Source organism: Saccharomyces kudriavzevii (assembly GCF_947243775.1).
Source record: "Saccharomyces kudriavzevii IFO 1802 strain IFO1802 genome assembly, chromosome: 13".
NCBI classification, from domain to species: domain Eukaryota; kingdom Fungi; phylum Ascomycota; class Saccharomycetes; order Saccharomycetales; family Saccharomycetaceae; genus Saccharomyces; species Saccharomyces kudriavzevii.
In genome coordinates, this window is record NC_079284.1 from 761,764 (window position 1) to 781,918 (window position 20,155).

A 20,155-nucleotide genomic window follows, 5' to 3' on the forward strand; every position below is an offset into this window, starting at 1 on the left:
CACTGCGAATGCATGAAAGAGTGGGTGGTATCGTATATATCATCAGAGACTCTGGGCCTTGTTTATTGTTCTTATTCTTATTGTTCCTTGTGGCGAGGCATTTTTAAGACCGCACGTGCATTCCTAGGCGAAGGAATATTTAAAAAAATGCGAAGTATCGACAAGCCCAGCTCAGCTACTCATTGACAGGGAGACGAACGATAATTTCTTGCTGCAGAAAGAAGAACGTATTGACCTTTCATATTTGCCGTTTGCGATGCCTTTAGAATCTATATGGGCCGATGCCCCTGACAAAGAACCAGTAAAGAAGCAGAAGCCCAATCACAGGCGGAATACCGATAACAAGAATATTAACAATAAAGGAAGTGGTGAAGGCAAATCAAACAATAGGAGAAAAGACACCGAGAACAAAGTGAACAGTAACAGAAGAAATGGTGAAAATAAGACAAAAAATAAAATAAAAGAAACGCCTATTAAGCAAAAGAACCGAACTCGCAGCCAGGGTAAAATATCGCCTGTGACTGATCCACTAGCAATAAATCCATTTTCTCAGAAGATTACTGAAGTGTCTCCCCCACCAATATCACCTAGCAAGAATAGGCCTGCTAAAACAAAATCTAAATCGGATAGTCCTTCCAAGATGAAACTGTTAAAAAAGAAAATTGAAGAACAAAGAGAGATATTGCAGAAGACTCACCACAATAAACAACAACAGCAGGTGCTGATGGATTTTCTGAACGATGAGGGAAACTCCAACTGGGTTGACGACGACGAAGAAGAGCTGATTCTTCAGCGTTTGAAAACCTCTTTGAAAATATGATTCCTTTTTCTTCGCATATACGTTTTCAAGCACCTTTTACTTAAAGAGACATTATATTTATATGGTATGTACCAGACATACGTTATATAGTAAAAAAAACATTGAATACATCCAATCAATAACAAATTCGCACACAAAACCCTGACTATTGTGCTCTATATCTTCGCAAGGAAGCTAAAGAGAGAAGATTGTGCTGATTCGATTATTAGTTTCCTTATTTTTTAGAATATTATATTTATGTATATAAATAAATGGGGGTTTTCATGTTATTTCAAGTAAAGTTGTTTTGGATGATGGGAATTGACGATAAACACTTAAATATCGAAGAACAAATATAAAGATGCCATGAACGGTTGATATTTGACTAATCTATGCTTTCTTAGCCTTAATACCTCTAATAGCGTTTGGAATGTATAGCAGTGGTGTAACAACGGCAACTGCAAAGATGGCGTAAAATGGATATAAGTATAATGCTGATCTAGGATGTCTCCACCATAGAGGCTTGGCAGATGATTGGAATACTTTCTGTAGTTGAATAACTTTGTTGGCCATTGCTTATTATAGTTTTGCCTATTTTTCTTAATCTCCTTGCTTGTTAGTACAATATATCGAGCATTTATCTTTTCGTGAAATGAATAAATAAGGCATCTTTTATTTCTATCCGCTTTTTTCTAGTCTTGCCCCTACCAGCCCGGATTTCTCGGACGATGCGCGACGCAGCCAATCAAGTGCTATCTTTTTTTCTCGCTGACACTAATATGTATAGACGCATAATAAAGGCATCGCAAGTGTCAGCAATGTGAGTCGTGCTTGGACGATAGTCATTATATGCACTTATATTTACAGGGTATGAAGAATAAACTAAACTAATAAAGATGCTTTCTATGAGTAAATGATCGCAAGACAAAAAAACACAACGGGTCAGATCTTGCTTTCAAGACGATGTCTCTACAAATGTAGGATGCAGGCTGGCATGCAAGGGGCCTTTTGGGTAGCGCTTCAACACATAATATTTACACGTGAGCGAAGGAGGAGGGAAATAACCTAAAAAAATGGTCAAATTCCCCCTCTTTTATTCTCTTTGAAAAGCTCCCTTTTCCTTTTATTTTGTTCCGTTTTCAACAATGAAATCTCTTCATCAAACCATTCTTTGAGAAAGTTGGTTAATTTTTTCATATTTTCTAGTCCTTGAAACTTGTAATCCACATATCGGGCCACCAATTCGCCAATCCGGCTCTTAATTTCCTTACCGTCAAAGGAAGTGGCTGTCGAAATGTATGCTGATCTTTTCTCGAAGTATTTCATAAATCCTTTGATCTGTCTAATGCAGCCGGAAGTAATTAGGTTGGCCCTATGGTTACTATTCCAGTCCTTTAAAATCCTACTGAATCGTTCGCTTTCATGCATTCTTGCGGCTAACTTCAAGGACGTCATGTAATACATCATCCACTGTCTGTTATTGGAAGCATCCAAAAATTTTCTAGCCTGTGATATTAAGTAACAGGCATATTTGAAATCACGCGTATGAAAACAGATCTGTGTAAGTTGTAAATAGTTCTGTGCTGATAGCTCTCTCTTATGGCTTTGCTCAAATTCCTTTAATTTGAACTCCAGTTCTGTTAAGCGTTCAACTGGCAGTTTTTCAAATGACCTGTAACTTGAGATGACGTCCCATTTTAACCATAATATATCGACTTTCAATGGCACATAATAAAATTTAGTTCTCAGTATCCTATCAACTACGTGTGCCAAATTGGTTAAAGAATTGTCCAAACACAATGTCAAAACAGAGTATAAAAAAGAAAACTGGGGTGTAATGCCCTCTTTTAAACTATTTGAAACTACCAACTCTGCTCCATACACATCATTGTGAAAAACTTTTTCCTTGAATTCTCGAAACCTTTCGAAATCAACTGCACTGAATCCAGATAACGAAGACTCCTCTCCGCCATTGATTTTTTGGGTATGAATATGGGCCTTTTCTTGTAAAAATGAATTTACCCATGTAAGCTTTCTGGTATATTGGTCCTTTTTCAGTGTCACTAATATGTCATTAGTAATTTCTTTCGTCAGCATTGGATACGTGTTTACAGCACAGGACCATAATTGCTGAATAAAAGCAGGCCGCAATCGGGTTCTATTACCGGCACTTTTGACGATGGTGTAATAATACCTGAAAAGTCCTTCGAATTTATTGGTGTTCACAAAATACCTAGAAACACTTAAGTGGAAAGAACCATCTATGTCGACATATTTGTCATTTTGTACTTTTTCCAAAATGATTTTTAAATTTGCAAAATCGTTTGTTGAGACGTATGCTTTAACCACTGACATATAAAGTTCTTTCCGTGTTGGAATATCGTCATTTAATCTTATCATGAATTCGTCAACTTTTTGCATGATTGCTGAATCATCAATACTCTTCTCCTTACTTCCCTTAATGGAGTATAAAGAGTGACAAAACTCAACTGAGTCGAATAGCACACTAGAAGTGTATCCCGTATTCAAAACCACCGGATTAGTCAAAAAATCTTTCAGCTCATCCGCACTAGGGAACCTTAGAAACATTTTGTGCATTAAAGCGAGAGTTCTGAACGAGGGAAGATCAGTCGAGGAAGGCTCCTCATCATTACACTTCACTTTCAGCCACAGATGAAAGACATGCTTCATATTAGATATGTCCAAGTATCCTTGCATGCACCGGAGAAATTCAAAAAGCTGTTTTTCGGTGATGGGGAAAGTATCAGGATTGGTAATTGCTTGTGTGTAAAACTCTACGGCTAATTGAGTATTGTTATTTCTTGTGAAAGAGTTTAATCCCAATGAAATCATGTGAGGGTTTACTTTGCAATATTTGATATACTCTGAAAATAAAGTCTCACAATTATCAAAATGATGTAAATTATTCTGCACCAACAGCATAATCTCGATAAACCTCCCATATGTCGTTCCATCGGTGCGACTTGCTAATAAAGGCATGAATTGCTCATACGTGTCGTATATTCGTCCAATATCGTAATCACATTTTAAAAAATGAAGCGAATATACTATGAGCAGTAGTTGTTCAATAGAAAACAGCACTTTTTGGCTAGCAGACAGGTTAATAATCGTTCTTAATGCATCTGGATCCGCTCTTTTGAATTTCTGCTTCCATAGTATTTCAAAATCTTTGTCTTTCACTATATTATATTGATTTCTCAGAACCTCTAGCCCACTCGGGCTATGGCTTATGGAACCTGTCCAGTCGAGTTTGTTTTGAGGTTCACATACAGTGCTTATTATTGAGGGCTCTCTCAATTGTGTTCTAACCCAATCCTCAATATCTTCTTTATGTTTTTTCTTGATGAAATCAATTGAGTAGTATCGTATTTTGAAGAAAACGGAATGTAGTACCTTATCAGTTCCTTTGTAAAGTAATTTCTTTATACCACAGAAGGATAAAAATCTCCTTTGTAACATCAAGTTCCTGTCAGCTATTGTTTAAATTTAATTGGTTGTGATAAAAAATTTGACGATATCAAAGTTGTGCTGAAATTAATGGAATACATGAAAAGTTATGATCAACATAAAAATGCTCTATACCGGATAGAATTTTATAAAAGCAAAAAAGTGAAAGGATAGACACAGTAAAGAAATCAACCTCAGTTAATTATTGGGATAGGGTCCTTGAGTTGAAAGTTTAGGGGAATAGTAGACCCTTGGCGCAACGCTCGTAAATGTCGAATCTCCCTGTAACACGCTCCAAGCTAGTAGCTTTAGGGCACAGAAAAGAAAAGTTAATAGCAAGAAGCCAAATGAATCAATAGCAGCCGTTTTGATCCTTCGACGGTGTACCGCAGCCTGCCTATCTATGGTGTTTTTCATCCTTCATTCTTTTGAATTTGCCTAACTTCTTGAAATAAATCGTTTTGTTCGAAGGTCGCAACTGACACCGGGTAAATCTTATTTACTACAACAAAATATATGAATAATTATCGCTATGTATCCCAACTTACATACTTGGGTCAGCCGGCTTCATCAGATGGCCTACTATTCAGTCATAAATAGATTCGTAAGTGTGCGATGCTGGATTCACGCTGAAGTAGATTCCTGATAACATAGTTTGGCGAAGATTCGGTAAAATCTTGATCAAATAGTTCATGTAAGGGTAAAAAAAATGCGAAATGATAGTCGCCAAGGGCTCAAATGAGGATTCGTCAAAATAACATTCATAGCTCGCGAAGTGATGAATTCTTTCAAAGCCATGAAAGTTCCAATTAGTATCCTCCGGAGCGTACTGTAATAAATCCAAATCCCACTTCTTCTGAGACTCAAACCTGTGGGCTAGGGAACTTCCAGTATATGCAGCAAATACTATGGGTATAATATCCAAGTACCTAGCTTCTGGGATTGAAAAGTATTGATGATTCATGATGTACTTATCAAACAGTGGCAAATATTTGGAGCAGAACTCACACTTGCAGCCATTCCATAGAAGGTCGCATGCGTACATTTCATATGAGGTGATGGACTGCAATACCGTTGGGGCCACTATTGTCTCTAATGAAGTCAGCTTTGGAAGAACCTTTTCGTAGAGTTTCTTACGACGAAGTAAATTTCCATCGACAGTATCAGTTCCATTACCATTTAAAGGTGGATCATGTCGTATGCTTAGTAGACGTAAGTTTTCACTCACGTTAGGCAAATTCATAATAAACTTATTAATGACCAAGTCCCAATTCTCGTCCATGTAGTGGTATCCTTGCTTAGTGAATGTTTTCTCGATGAATCCTAAGCTTGTTAAGGAGATCAACTCACCAGCTAGGTCTTGAAGAAATTCATCATCACATTCACAGTCATTTACTTCACATGAAAATTCTAGTTCAAGGGCTTTGAGGTTGGACAGATTCACCGCATCCTTCAGAGCATGAGAAGACAACTTCATGGAAACTGTACTCGCATCACCTTGTTTGTGAACGTGATTAAACTTCAAGCGACGTAGGTTCCTCAAACGAATGTCTAGCAAATTGAAGTACTCAAATACTCTCAGGCTTGAATACGCTTCATCCTTGATTTCTAGTTCTCCTCCATCTAAATGCTTCAATAGTAGCCCTCCCACTTCGGGGGTTATCATGTTTTGCAAATCCAGCGATGCGGATAAGTTCCATTCTAAACTTTTAACATTTTCCCATGACCTGACGTTATTAAATCCACTTTCACCATATACTATCCGGTTCTTTAAGCTTGTTAATTCAAAATACTTTTCTGAACACATCTCAAACAATTCAGAATCCTTTATGACAAGAATTTCCAATAGGTCCAATTCAGTAATTTCATCCACCAATCTTTGTAATAATTGCAGTCCCTCCTTTCTATTGTGAAATAAGTCATCATCTATCGTCAATTGTTTTATAGATTTCAAATGGGATGCCTCCAATAACTTCTCAACCCTATCATATAAAAAGATGTCATTCTTGTCGCCAGTCTTCAAAACTGACCTATAACCACTCACATAGGTCTTTCCTCCTTCCAAGAACCATTTACTTGTCCTTAAAACAGGGTTTTTAGTGATGTGAATATTGTGGTAGATATGCGGGATGGCGACTATATCGTGGACTTTTTTGGAAACTATGCTCAAATTCAACAAGTCATTTTGATTGAGGTATTTGGAAGCATGTGATAATATTACAAATAGATCTAGATCTTGGAACGCCATTTGTCAGTTGTGCTTTTTTATATCATGTGAAGACAACTACTCTCCCCATAGCAACCTTGGCTGGCTTGAGAATGAATGAAAGGGGCTTAATATGATTTTGCCTTCAAGCTGCGGTTTCAAGTTTAATTTCCTATCCATGAATGAAATTTTCAAGAAAAAGAGGTGGAAACAATCCGAAAGTAAAAACTATCGCCGTGAGGAATCAAAGTGAGTTGTATCACTGTATGAAAAACGGAAGTAATCGCGCCTTTATGAATTCGCCGTGAGCTATATGTCAAGATCTATCTATAAAACGTTCAAAGCTTGGCTCAGACGTATAAAAAAATACACATCCGCGGATCTTACTTATTCACTAATGGGGATAATCGATGATCAAGGGATGAACGCGATGTCTGGTCAGTTCTTCAATAAAGCCGTCATACTCAGAAGGAAAATAGCATTGAATTAATGCTTTCAAGACTGTTATCCTTGAAAACACCTCAGTATTTGAACACCAGCCAAGGGGACAGTCTTTGAAGTTCTCGCTGCTAAAATACTGTAATAGGGCATCCTTTAAGTGAGATATCTCGTCCTTATAGCGCGTGGGAATATTCTCGGTACTTCTTTCTATCATATCTAGCAGATGCATTGCCTTTTGAAGTTCATCAATGAACTGGTTATCCTTTTCTTTAGTAAAAAGAATATTTGCCGTTGATTTTCTGGCAACAAATATATCGCATTCATTGAGGTATTGAAACAGTTGTGAGCACAATTCTTCTATTATATCAGGGCCTGCAAAAATGTCTACGATCTTTTTTGTAAAGGTAAGAGCGGTTACACCGGTGTTTTTGTTACATTCCCAGCTTACAGCTTGTAGAAAGTTTTTGTTCAAATAGAATGAAGCCTTTTTTCTTATTTCCGAATCATCGTCCCATAGAAAGTTATACAATTGCAACAACACTTTGATGTTTCTATAACTTTCCGGATAAGCAATCAAACACTCCAAAGATGCTAGTCTGAAATCTTTGGAGGAAGAATCGGAAAACGAATCTTGCATCAAACTCCATATTTGCTGAAATGTCTCTGAAGACAAATGGGCGCTCAGCGATCGAACAGCAGAAAGTTTTGTCCCCTCATCATTATCCTCCTTAATGAGATCGGTACAATTGGCTAATGATAAGGCACCTTGCTTTCTGGAAAGAATTTTTACAACTAAAGCTTTAGTCATAGGCAATAGGTCTCCAACTGTTAATAATGATTGTAGTTGCTCGAAAAACTCTGAGCTTCTCGTAGTATCCCAGTCAAAGTTATTGTCCATATGCTGTAGTGTTCCGATTTGAACTTCATAAAATGGTGAGCACAATCCCAATAAATAAATATCATGGAAGTGTATACTATTCTCATATTTTAAGAGGATGTGTAAAATTTTGGAAAGGTACAGCTGTTTACTACCGCTGACCACGAACTCATTATTTTCGACGATAAATATATTTCCTAAAGTTCTGATATAGTCTTGCAAGGTTGGTTTAGGTACAATACACTTCTTTTCTAGTATAGTACACGTTAATTCTAAGAAGGCCGTCTTGGTAATGATGCATTCGTTCTCTAGTAAAAACTCTTTCTTTCTTCCAAATATGCTTTGAACTAATTCGATATCAGTGTTATCTGTGAGGTATCGTGGCGCCATTTGTTGAAGCGCTAGCAAGTGTCCATGTAACTGATTCTGCTTGTGAATAGAAGCCAAATCAAGTAATTCTCTTGTCTCTTCTTTCAGATCTTCGGATAGTGAATTCAATACTCTAGATGCCATGTCTCTGATCTTCCAATTGTCGTTGGCTAAAAATTTGTAAATCAAACTACCAAATTCGTTTAGACCAGTATAACCGGGTGTGGGCCGCAATCTAAGTAGCACATTAAGGACCAAGAAAATACTTTCAACTTCATACATTTTTATTTCCCCATTAGAATTTTGAGCAACAGAAATGCTCAAAATATCTAAAAGCAGATTTCTCAAGCCGGCATATTTAGTGAAAAATAACTTTGCACTGACGCTTCTACCCACTTTTCCAAAAATTCTGTTTTGTAAGGAAGTGAACAACATGATTGAGCAATTCCTCAAAGCCCATATATCGCAGTCAAAATAAAATAAGGCTATTTTTAATGCGTCAGAAACAAGTGGTGTGCAATGTTCAGACAGCTTGGGCTCAACAAAAATTGCGTTTATACAATTGATAGCATTAACCTGTGGTAGATCAAACTTATCCTGATGGGGAGGAACCGGTAGTTTTGCAACCAAGAGTAGTTCTTCGAATGTTTTTTGCAACAAAGGTCTTCCCTTGGTTATTTCCGCGCTCAAGACGGTTGTAATCAAAAAAGGCAAGCCTCCAGATCTTCTTGTAATATGTTGATTTCTAGATTCTAGAGATTTTATGCTCTTGTTCAAAAGATCCTCCAAGATAACGGGAGATTCAACCTGGCAACGAAGACAATATGTTTTCAGACCTGGTAGAACGGCTTGAAAGGCACCGCTATGACGAATGTTAGAAAGCTGAACAGTAAGGAAGTTGCCGATACGATTTAGCTGATTACTTGTCAAGGGGAATCTTTTTAGTATAGTTTCAATCAAACATGATGCTTCTTTAATTGCTCTAAATGCATGGCTAATTATCACTTGATCCGGAATCCCGCAATCGACAAACATTTCGGGCAATATTCCCCTTGCTGAATCATGGCACACTACATTTTTTGTGGCCTCCCAGTTTTTGAACACAAGATCTATTGATTTTGAGACTATATTTGCAGCATCTTGGCGGCATTCTTCAAAATTATACCCACTCAAAATCAAGCGTAGTGCAGCAAAGTGTGCGCCAATTGAATTTTTTGCACAACCAATGCTGTCATTTTGCAGATCTTGTATCATCTGCGATAATACCTCGATGGTGTTGTCAACGAAACCTCCTTGTGAACCCATAACTGTGAATATGAACCCATATACCGTGGCTCCCGCATCGCCTCTTTCGTAATTGTCTAAAAGTGAGTTAGCATTTACCTTCAGAGATTTTATATCCAATGTGTTCAAGAAATGTTTGGATTTATCAGCGCTAATCATAATATATAACATTTCTTTGGATAGTTCACGAACGTCAGCATAATTATTGACTAAAAGATCAATAAGCAATCTCAAAAATGTGAAGTCTTGTAAGATGGAGATAGAAAATGGGTATTCTCTTTTGTTTTGGTTATCTAAAAACTGTTGCGGAGTAGATTTATCGACACCAGACCTAATCAAAATATGCAAAAGTTTTAAGGAGCTCACAGTTGCTTGATATAAAGTACCTGGTGCCAATTGGTGTTTGATGGAATCACATAGCCAAGTCAAAAAGACTCGGGCCTCCTCAACTTGCGCCAATTTTTCCTTCTGCTCGTCGGGAAATTTCACAGCCTTCTTAAGCTTTCTAGCATCTCTATACAAAGAGTACGTACAGTCTCTAATCCTGAATATGAAGTTTTTCATACAACTGCAAAAGGAATTTCTCCGTTCAACCTCAGTATCGACAAGGAATACGTTTAAATACTGTTTGATGACTTTAAACACGAAGGGATGGATAGGCTTCGATTTTTTTGATGAAAAGGTCAGTATTTCGAATACTTGGAGTTTAAATTCATCTTGCTCTACAAGTTCATCAATGGAATCTATAGTAGCATACTTGTCATCATGGAATGGCTCTTCTTCGATTCCCAGTTCCTGGCCGATTTTTAGTAGTGAAAGCAGCAGTGATGGATCCTTATCAGGTACACTTTCGAGGAAACGGATGAAAGCCGTATTTGGCATATTTTTGAATAATGGAATCATAACATACAGATTTATTGATTTGGTATATTGGCTGTCATGGATGAATTTCATGGCTGAAGCTTTCCACAATTGTATCCACTCTTCCGCAGAATCTTCGCTTTGTTCAAAATGCTTTTTGTAAATGTTTAACAATAAGCTGACAATACATTTACCAACAGGATTTGCTAATAAATCGGAACCCATCAAAGAAAAGGAATCATCAATGAAATTTGGCTTTTTTTCTAAAATATAGTAGAGATCAAAGTCAGAAGAAAGCGCATCAATTAAGTAATATTGAACGCGTAACGTAGAAGGTACTTCTAGAATTTCATTCATCCAATTGAATAGAATGTCCTTCAGGACAGACATAGGGTATATAATTTTCAACAGATTCAGTAGCTTACCAAACAAATCTCTCAATGCATTCATCAGTGGTGCTCCGCCATCAGCCCAAAAATCAAGCACATACTCAAAGATAATATTTGCATTTGTGGCAGTTAAAAGGTCCTTCTTTACAGCCGATAAATATCTTTGAGAATCGATTTTTTTGCTTGTAATTATTTGATAACTTCTTAACAAACAGATTGAAAATGTGTCTGGAAATATTAACCTTTCGGAATCACTTAAATTTGGTAGCCCGTCCTTAATATATTGGATTAGATACCTGAAATCCTGCTCAATTGCGGTTAGAATAGGATCTTTGTTTTCATTGTTAATCTTTGCTGGATTATTAGCTATCAAAAACTCTTTGATTCGGAAAAGCTCTGAATGCTGGCTGGGTAATTGTACTGCCATATTCACGTTTCCTAAACTCTAAAAGTTAACGGTGATGGTCGGTGTCGAATAGGTTTACGATTTATGCTATTATCTTGCTGCGATGAGCTTTTTTTTTTCAGCACAGTATTATTTTAGCTTTTCTAGATAAATTTTTTGATGGAGAAAAAGGAAAGCTCACATTTGTGACCGCAGCATAAAGAACAAAGTCAAATACAAAAGTGTTTGCAATATACCTTTTCTACAAGAGGTAGTGAACCGGCAAAAAAATGATTCACTAAAACTCTTATTTAATGCTTCAGACTAAATTTTTCTCGAAGCAAAACCTAGCGAATGAAGTTAAAACGGCTTTAAGGTATTTCATTTTTATTTCTTTTTTTGTTATCTATATATAAATATATCTATATAGGTAATAAGAAAACCCTTTCTCATGATGGACTAAAAAATATAACTATAAATAAATTATGGATTTTTGACGCATTAAACGCTAATCTGGATTGAATTAAATGTCATCAATATCAAGTTCTTCATCTTCACCTTCCTCGTCGTCTTCATCAGCATTACCAAATTCAAAGTTGACGTCCTCATCAGATTCGAAACCAAAGTTATCAGTTTCATTAATCTTGGCGTTCTCAGGAAGTTCACCTTGGCTCTTCAGTGTTCTAGCTTCGTCTAGATTGTATTTGTGGACCACGTCACATTGGTCATCTTGGAAATCTCTCAAAGAGACAAGAATAATATCACCTTGTCCCATCCAGACCTTCTTTCTTAACTTACCTCTGATATGGGCCATTCTCTTGTTGCCGTCGAAACAACTGGCTTCGACTCTTCCGTTACCCAACATCTTGGTAATTTGAGCATATTCCTGGCCTTCTTCTTTGTAATAAAGCTCACGCTTTGGACCATCGGAGTCATTCTTACCTCTTCTACCTTTTTTACCACCTTTAGTGTTTTTCTTACCCATGATGAACTTGGCTCTATGTTATACTGAAGTTATGACAAATACAACTACTTCCTTACTTGAAGCTTCTTTCCGCAGACTTAATTTGAAGCTTTTTCACCTTTTCACTATTACTTCTTGCGGTGAAAGAAAAATGAAAAAAAAAGTGAAAAATAATGCTATTCGTATGCAACGATCATAATACTGGACTACAAAAGCAGCTGCGATAATAAATATTCATCTTCTTTGTAATTGGAACTTGTTCTTAATTTATCGTGCTGTATATAGATACGTATGAGGATACGTACTTTTATTTATAATCGCTCGTAAAAACTGAAACTAAAGGAAAAGGAAGATAACCTTAATAGTATGAGAAAAAAAATAATGTCAGCTTAAGCGGCTGTCAAACCATGAAGAATTGTGAAAAGCTCATTAACACCATTGATGTGTTCCTTGGCATAGGTAGATCTGGAACTACCATAAAGAATAGTGTAACCAAATTTTAGATTGTTCTTTTCAACTTCTTGTTTAACTAACTTAAACAGTGGTTCGATGATAGGTGATGTTGAACCGGAAATGCAAACAAAATCCACGCGGTTTTGGAAATGCTTCTTATTATTGCCAACATACATCGAAGATGATGTTCTTGATAGAGATATTCTACTGTTATCAGTGGTATTCACGCCACTGTTGTAAAATTTCATCAAAAACTCAACAGCAGCTAAGGCCAACCCCGTTTGTTGAACAAAGACAATATCCTTATGTACATAAGCATGAATATCCTTATCGTCAAATAAAGTGTTAATATGCGTGATAGCCTCACCAATCACGGTTGGAACACGGTCTTGGTCTTCTGCGTTTTCTGTATGAAATCTGATCATAGAATCAGCAATCTTGTAATAGGAACCAGGTAATCTTTCGACTTTTTCATCAAAAATCTTGGCTACTTCTTTCATCCAATCCAGCTCTTCCACGATGTTGTACCATGACCCATTAACTCTTACGTAAGCTCCATTTTCGGCTATCAAACCGATGTTTAGAACACCATTGTATAAACCTTCAAATGTGTTTTTGGTAAATGAACTTAAAACATAAACTATGTTATTAGAGCTTAATTCACTTAACAAAGAGAGCATTCTTGACGTTGGAGGTTCTGAAATCTTGAAAATAAATAGGTGCTTCTTGGAAGCTTTGTAATCAGCACAAAATTTTTCTGAAGCAAGATTGAAAACGGTAGATGTTTCTTGATTGGACTCCCATGCATTATTTACGTACTCAAAGCATTTGGCGATCCAATTATCCGAATCATGTTCAATCACAGATTTGAATAATTTTTTCCATCTACGCCTTTTTTCTTCAGGGGACATTTCTAAACTTTTCTTGATACTTTGCGCCACAAGATTTATATCCCATGGATTAATTAAGATAGCACCTTCCTTTAGGACAGAAGAACTACCGGTGAATTCAGATAATAGCAAAGGTGCGTTTTTTTCAAATGAACTGATGATGAATTCATGACATGTTAGATTCATACCTTCCCTTAAGGCATCTACTAAAAATGCATCTGCTTCACAATTCAATGCCAAATATTGAGCAAAATCTAATCCCTGGTGTAAAAAGACCACTGGTTGAGAAATACTGATATTCGAAGACAGAGAATTGATTCTATCAACGACAACCATGATTTGGCGTTCATACTCAGGATCGGAGCTCTTGCCGATACATATTTGAATCAAAACTACTTTTTCGATATATTCAGGATTCTCTACTAAAAACCTTTCGTAGGCCAACATTTTTTTCTGAAGACCCCTAATTCTATCAAACTGATCACGACAAACAATTAATTTTTTATTGTGCCATCTCTCCTTAATCAATTGACGCCATTCAAGCACAGAGTTATTTCTCAACTGAGATGTCAAATGGTAATAATCAATACCGATTGGCGCATACATTACCGAAACAATCTTGCAGTGATATTTGACTTCATCATTGGAGACATCAGCGGCCAGTAATCTATTACAAGTCTGCAAGAAATGTCTCTTATATTCTTTGGTTTGAAATCCAACGAAGTTTGCACCAATGATACCTTCAAGAATTCTTTCCCTGTTAGCGAGACATCTAAACACCTCACTACTCGGAAAGGAAACGTGTAAGAAAAATCCAATCTTAGCCTTGGGCAGTTTCTCTCTCACCATTTGTGGAACAAGCATTAAATGATAATCATGTATCCAGATAGTATCACCGGGTCTGTAAACGGAGACAATCCTATCAGCAAATTTTTGGTTGACCTTTTGGTAATAGTCCCAGGAATGGTCTTCGAATGCCTTTGAATTGGGATTATCTGGTATTTGGTAATGCAGAGTAGGCCACAAGATTTGCTTGGCGTAGTTCTTATAAGCTCCCTTAAACGTGATATCATCAGTGACCACTGAATACGAATTGAAATCCTTTTCTAATTTCTTTGAAATCTCATGGCAAACTTCGTGAGGAATCTCATCAGTAGGAATACCCATTGTACCTATCCAGGAGACAGGCTCCTTCACGGTCTTTTCAGCGACTGCAATGTTAACCGCATTTTTCAACGACCCGTTCCCCTTATCGCTGTCGACTATTGTCCATGGCAAATGCTTAAATAGTTCATATGAGTTTCTCATTAAAGATGCTCTCAACTTCGCGTTATTGGAATAGCCACCGAATTTAGGAACGTTGTATTTCTTGGTAGCATCCGTCTCCAAATCAGAATCAATGTCATCCTCACTGTCAGTATCTTCAATAAAGTTGTCGTGGAATTTCTCAGAATACCTCAAGTTAGAACCTGCAGAACCACTGGATGAATCAGCGGCAGCGCTTCCAGAAACTCTTTTCATGGAGGGCAAGGAAGCTTGTTGTTGAAATTCTTCTCTTACTTTCGCGACATCTACGACGGCGGGATCGACATCTGGAACGCTCTTGGAAACCGGAGTAATCACGGCACTCTTGGATGAGCTTCTAGCCCTAGATGGATGGGAGTCGAACAACAAATTAGGACTTTTCATGAGGTTAGAGCTCAAGTCGTTATGGTGAGATGACGTCGCATGACCGGCGGAAATAGAGGAAGCAGAAGCCTCTTGAGCGGGGGAGCAGACTCTAGCAGAGGGAGCTGAGAAAAACTCTTCCACTGAAGGCCTTTGAGCAGTGGAAGTGGACGACGCAGGCTTATTGGATTGCGGAATACCGGAGTTAGCCGCATGAGTGGCATTAGCAGTCAACTCCTCCAAGAATTGCTCGGAAGAGAGCATTTCCATTTCATTACGGTAGTTAACTGCTGTGACTGGCGAGCCTACAGTGGTTCTAGGCAAAGGTTCACCGTTAATCTGAGGCTCTTGTGGCAAACCGATATAATGAGAATTGGCCGAAGTCACAGAACTACTTCTCTCTTGCTTGTTATTGCCCAATTCCTGGTTATTGCAGTCCATTTTGATCATACTTGATTCGACCAGCTTGGCAGTGTCCGAATTCGTTACATCGGCCTCGAACTGAGGCGTGTATGGTAAGAATAGAGAAGCAACGATAATAGTCATTGAGGTTGACTGTGGTTATTGGTTTTAGGTTTTATGAATAGCGAAGCAATAAAAAATATAAAGCCAGGACCTGCGATGGAGTTCTTATTATCCTCTTGTAGTAGCGAATGGATGGGAATAAGTAAGGTACCCAAAGCTCGTGTCTTGAACTCAGTACCGTTGAATGTTTGCTCCCCTGCTCGATGTTCCCTGAAGTCCCTGCTGCTGCGTGCTGAAGGGAATTATTCAATTCCAGGGGCACCGCGCGAAACAAGGAGAACAATTGATTACGTAGGGCAGAAAGAACCCTTTAAGTCGACAGCTAACTATAAGACTAGTGAATTTAAAATGAAGCACGAACCAGATCATTTAAGCAATGGATAAGCTTGTTGATGCGCACTGCCACGTTTTCACTGATCCGGATAGCACACACGGCAGTGATGACGGAGGGTTCCAGGGCACGTTGCGATGCGTCATGTCATCAAACCCTTACGACTGGAGCAGTCTAAAAAAACTGGCTGGGAACGGTTTAAGGAAGGATAACGTATGGGTAGGATTTGGTGTCCATCCTTGGTACAGTCACCTGTTTTATGTGGGATATCGACGCGACAAGCTTTCTCACTACCAAGATGTACTGGAATATAAGAACGAGGAACAGTTCAGCAGCTTGGTTCAGGTGCTTCCTGAACCTCTAGATCTTGAAGATTATATAAGCGAGGAGTTTGATGGCACGTTAGTTAGCGTGATTGGAGAGATCGGCCTTGATAAGCTTTTCAGGCTTCCCACAACCGGATTCTACATGCAAGGCGAGAAGGCCAGACTAACTACAGTGAAGGTTAAAGTATCGCATCAAGAAGCGGTATTCAGGCGATTTTGCCAACTGGCAAGAGACAACCGCAGGCCTATCTCTATACACGACGTAAAATGTCATGGCAGGCTGAATGATATCTGCAACGAAGAGCTCTTGCCGTGGCCATCTGTCAAGATATGCTTGCATTCCTACACAGGGTCCGAGGAGACGCTCCTGGGCCAATGGCTCAAGAAATTCCCCTCGGATCGTATTTTTGTAAGCTTGTCAAAATTCATCAACTTCAAGAACCCAGAAGACGGCAACGCCCTGGTCAGGAGCCTGCCCCCAACGTGCATACTTACGGAAACAGACTTCCCCATTGACAACCCAGATCCGTCATACCAAAGAGATCTCACAGAGCAGCTGCAGTTTCTAAACGCACAAATTGCACAAGCATGGGACGGGAGTCTGGATACCACGCACACCGCACTGCATATATACGAGAACTTCCGGAAGTTCATTAAGTAGAGGCCGCTGCATTAAGAAAGGTTACATAAACTTGCTCTATCTTTTTCACCGTGCATATATTATATCCAGGCAACGCCGTTCCGGAGGGGAAAAGCGTTCTTTTCTATATACAATGAAATTTTTCATAATATGATTGAGACTTCATAAAAGCGGTTGTATGATCCATTGTGAAAGTGCAATTCGTTCTATAATCTGACATTCCAAACGACGGGTGTAGCACAAGAGAACAACGGCAAGACCAATTAACACAAACAGCGAAATGGATTCGAGAGGAAGGACTTCCCAGAGTGGTGGTTACGCACACAGCAACAATAACAACAACAACAACAATAATAATAATAATAACAGCAATAGTAACAATAATAACATTAATAGCAGTAGCAACAACGGAAACGGGCCTGTCTCTAACGGAAGAGCTAACGGAAAGCAAAGACTCACAGCAGCACAGCAACAGTACATCAAGAATCTCATAGAGACGCATATCACCGACAACCACCCTGATTTGCGCCCCAAGAGCCATCCGATGGATTTCGAAGAGTATACAGATGCATTCCTGAGAAGGTACAAGGACCACTTTCAATTGGACGTCCCCGACAGCCTAACACTGCAGGGATACCTTTTGGGCTCCGAACTGGGCGCAAAGACATATTCATACAGAAGGAACACCCAGGAGAAGCACGATAAAAGAATACACAAGAAGGACCTGGCCAATGTGGTGAGAAGGCATTTCGATGAGCATTCCATTAAAGAGACTGACTGCATACCGCAATTCATATATAAGGTGAAAAACCAGAAGAAAAAATTCAAGATGGAATTTCGGGGCTGACCAACAGTGGAGTAATCCCCTATGTACACACATATGTAAGCCTTTTAAGACGGCAACGCTTCGAAATGGAGAGTCACACCTCTTTATTTACCAGTAATCCATTCGGTGTGTCGTCGCTCTTATATTCGGTGCGGGTAGCTGTCGCGCCATTTTAAACGATCTAACGTAATTGAGAAGTCTATTAATTGATCCATTGGGTGGACAATGGTCATCAAGCCATATCGCTAAAGAGGCGTCATATAGCATTACCGCCTAAAAATACATAAGTTTTCTTTTTGGCCATGGAGGATTCGAGATTGCTTATCACTCTGGTTCTGGTGTTCGGGGTTATATTTCTGAGAAAATTCTTTCAAAGTAATCAGCATCCCTCAGCACAACGCTTGTCCACTACGGGAGTTAACGCACATGGACGTCCTCAGGGCCCCACGCAGAGTGCTCTGAGAAGGACGAATAGAGCCAACGGGGGTCATCCCGTGACGACCCAGATGGTGGAGACAGTGCAGAACCTTGCCCCCAACTTACACCCTGAGCAAATTAGATATAGTTTGGAAAACACAGGTTCAGTGGAAGAAACTGTGGAAAAATACCTGCGTGGCGATGAATTTAGTTTCCCACCCGGGTTTGAACCTTCCAGAGCGGCAATTGGCGCCAACGGTGCGGCTACCAATAACAACGCTGCCGCTGGGGGAGAATTCAACGACCCTAGAAAGAAGAATATGATATGTGCCGAGAACCTGCTGGATAAATTCCATGTGAACCCCAACGAAGACATGAGTCACATGAACTTTGAAGATCTGGACATCGAAGAGAGAAAGAAATTGTTGGTTTGGCAGGCCAGGAAGAATCTAGAAACGAAACTGCAAAATGATAAGGATTTGCAAAGTTTGTTGGCTTAAACCCGTGAACGCTTATAGGAAGATCCATAAATGCGCCTACTTCGCATAAACGTATATCTGTGTTTACTTATTTAAAGTGACTAAATAAATAACCCAAAAAAATGAAAAAAATGTAACTATTAATCGTGAATATACGGGACCGAGGCCAATTTGTCAAACTGTTCAAAGGATGTCTTTATGGGAATGGCATTGTCTAAGGGGGTCCAGCGAATAGCCTTCTTGGAGTTTGTCAGACGGTTTGTGACCGCTTCTATATCTTCAATTTCATCTCTGGTATAGAAATGACCCGTGACTATGAATTCTGGGAACAACGAGAAGGTGTATCTATTTGGCTCGGGCGTGGCCCTGAAATAGACTTCCAAGGGTTTCTTTTTGTTGTGATGCGTCGACGGTACTATAGCAAGGTCGGTGACTTGAAAACGAACCATGCATCTTCCAGACTGTTGCTGCTGGAATTCTTGTAAAGTGCGCTGCACTTTCTCCTCAGACTCAGCGCAGGCGCCGTCGTTTGACCATATCTTAACAACTTCAAGCGCAGGGATATTTTTACCAGGTTCCGCACAGGGTATATACATGGGATACTCGTACAGTTTTGGCTTGAACGTTCTTCTACCTCTCATTCGTCTCAAAATCTTTATGACTTCCATCGACAACAGGCGATGTGATTTCATGTTGAGCATGTAGCCAATTTGCTTTGGAGTCCATGCCAAATCAAACTTCTTTGAAGAACTAGAAGCCTGAATATTGTTCTCACTCACCATTTCCCTTATCAATTTGAGCTCTTGCTCCCTGGGTAGGGACTTCGTGAACGGTCGCACGGGAATTGCAAACCATTGCAAACTAGGCAGATCCAAGGAGCGGAAAAATGACTTGAACGCCTCTATCTGATGCGCTCTATCATCATAGATGGTCAACTCCCTTAGTGAAGGGTAGTATTCCAAAAAATCCTGCATCAGGGCCTTCTTATATTCACTCGTGTACTTGGACATCGAAGTCTTTTTCAGGCAGACTGCATTGAACCTAAACTCATTTGGTGAGCATTCCCAATGGTCTCTTGCTGTTTGCAGAGCATACTGTATTAGTTCATGGAATTTGCCCTCCTCTCTGCCTGTTAAAACGATCGAGACTGTGTCCTTCGCACGATATGACCTCTCTGCCAACTTGACAATCTCCTCATTCCATGAAAACCGTCTGGGTTGATCACTCGACGTCTTGATAGCAGTCCGCAGAAACTCCGGCTCATTCCACCAACCCCCATTCGGTAGCACGCTCGACGTTAGCAGATTCAGCAGCTCGCGTGTATACAGCTGCTCTGTGGGGCCCGGCGTAGCAAATAACGTGTTGTCGAAATCGTATATGTGCAACTTCTTAATTGCATGCTCAGGAACCTCTGAGGGCACAGCCAACTCGCAAGCGCAACTATTCCATTTCTCTAGGACACAATGACCTTCACCTCTGCTGGACATGTTTTCTTTGGTCCGCAATTCTTCCATCACGTTCGTTTGGAGTTATGCAGACAGGCAGCACGTCTTATAA

At 39.2% G+C, this 20,155-nt stretch overlaps 11 protein-coding genes across 11 annotated transcripts; 4 read left to right on the plus strand and 7 right to left on the minus strand.

Annotated features, from left to right (window-relative positions):
• Nucleotides 1-256: 256 nt before the first annotated feature.
• On the plus strand, nt 257-820 carry GFD1 (Gfd1p; the record flags this gene model as incomplete). The annotated part of the gene is made up of 1 exon (XM_056230502.1): nt 257-820. One exon carries the CDS (start codon nt 257-259, stop codon nt 818-820), a length of 564 nt encoding a protein of 187 aa, XP_056084414.1.
• A 369-nt stretch (nt 821-1,189) lies between these two features.
• On the minus strand, nt 1,190-1,372 carry COX7 (cytochrome c oxidase subunit VII; the record flags this gene model as incomplete). The annotated part of the gene is made up of 1 exon (XM_056230503.1): nt 1,190-1,372. The coding sequence occupies one exon, from the start codon at nt 1,370-1,372 to the stop codon at nt 1,190-1,192; it is 183 nt and encodes a 60-aa protein (XP_056084415.1).
• Nucleotides 1,373-1,876: 504 nt separating this feature from the next.
• On the minus strand, nt 1,877-4,279 carry PET111 (Pet111p; the record flags this gene model as incomplete). The annotated part of the gene is made up of 1 exon (XM_056230505.1): nt 1,877-4,279. The coding sequence occupies one exon, from the start codon at nt 4,277-4,279 to the stop codon at nt 1,877-1,879; it is 2,403 nt and encodes an 800-aa protein (XP_056084416.1).
• A 574-nt stretch (nt 4,280-4,853) lies between these two features.
• On the minus strand, nt 4,854-6,515 carry ROY1 (Roy1p; the record flags this gene model as incomplete). The annotated part of the gene is made up of 1 exon (XM_056230506.1): nt 4,854-6,515. The coding sequence occupies one exon, from the start codon at nt 6,513-6,515 to the stop codon at nt 4,854-4,856; it is 1,662 nt and encodes a 553-aa protein (XP_056084417.1).
• A 352-nt stretch (nt 6,516-6,867) lies between these two features.
• TRM732 (tRNA methylation protein TRM732) lies at nt 6,868-11,121 on the minus strand (the record flags this gene model as incomplete). Its single annotated transcript, XM_056230507.1, has 1 exon — nt 6,868-11,121. One exon carries the CDS (start codon nt 11,119-11,121, stop codon nt 6,868-6,870), a length of 4,254 nt encoding a protein of 1,417 aa, XP_056084418.1.
• Nucleotides 11,122-11,602: 481 nt separating this feature from the next.
• Nucleotides 11,603-12,064, minus strand: TIF11 (translation initiation complex factor eIF1A; the record flags this gene model as incomplete). Its single annotated transcript, XM_056230508.1, has 1 exon — nt 11,603-12,064. One exon carries the CDS (start codon nt 12,062-12,064, stop codon nt 11,603-11,605), a length of 462 nt encoding a protein of 153 aa, XP_056084419.1.
• A 368-nt stretch (nt 12,065-12,432) lies between these two features.
• Nucleotides 12,433-15,600, minus strand: TPS3 (trehalose 6-phosphate synthase/phosphatase complex subunit; the record flags this gene model as incomplete). Its single annotated transcript, XM_056230509.1, has 1 exon — nt 12,433-15,600. The coding sequence occupies one exon, from the start codon at nt 15,598-15,600 to the stop codon at nt 12,433-12,435; it is 3,168 nt and encodes a 1,055-aa protein (XP_056084420.1).
• Nucleotides 15,601-15,955: 355 nt separating this feature from the next.
• Nucleotides 15,956-16,897, plus strand: SKDI13G3910 (putative endodeoxyribonuclease; the record flags this gene model as incomplete). The annotated part of the gene is made up of 1 exon (XM_056230510.1): nt 15,956-16,897. One exon carries the CDS (start codon nt 15,956-15,958, stop codon nt 16,895-16,897), a length of 942 nt encoding a protein of 313 aa, XP_056084421.1.
• A 259-nt stretch (nt 16,898-17,156) lies between these two features.
• Nucleotides 17,157-17,723, plus strand: SAP30 (Sap30p; the record flags this gene model as incomplete). Its single annotated transcript, XM_056230511.1, has 1 exon — nt 17,157-17,723. One exon carries the CDS (start codon nt 17,157-17,159, stop codon nt 17,721-17,723), a length of 567 nt encoding a protein of 188 aa, XP_056084422.1.
• Nucleotides 17,724-18,004: 281 nt separating this feature from the next.
• CUE1 (Cue1p) lies at nt 18,005-18,619 on the plus strand (the record flags this gene model as incomplete). The annotated part of the gene is made up of 1 exon (XM_056230512.1): nt 18,005-18,619. One exon carries the CDS (start codon nt 18,005-18,007, stop codon nt 18,617-18,619), a length of 615 nt encoding a protein of 204 aa, XP_056084423.1.
• Nucleotides 18,620-18,738: 119 nt separating this feature from the next.
• On the minus strand, nt 18,739-20,112 carry SKDI13G3940 (uncharacterized protein; the record flags this gene model as incomplete). The annotated part of the gene is made up of 1 exon (XM_056230513.1): nt 18,739-20,112. One exon carries the CDS (start codon nt 20,110-20,112, stop codon nt 18,739-18,741), a length of 1,374 nt encoding a protein of 457 aa, XP_056084424.1.
• Between the last annotated feature and the right edge of the window lie 43 nt (nt 20,113-20,155).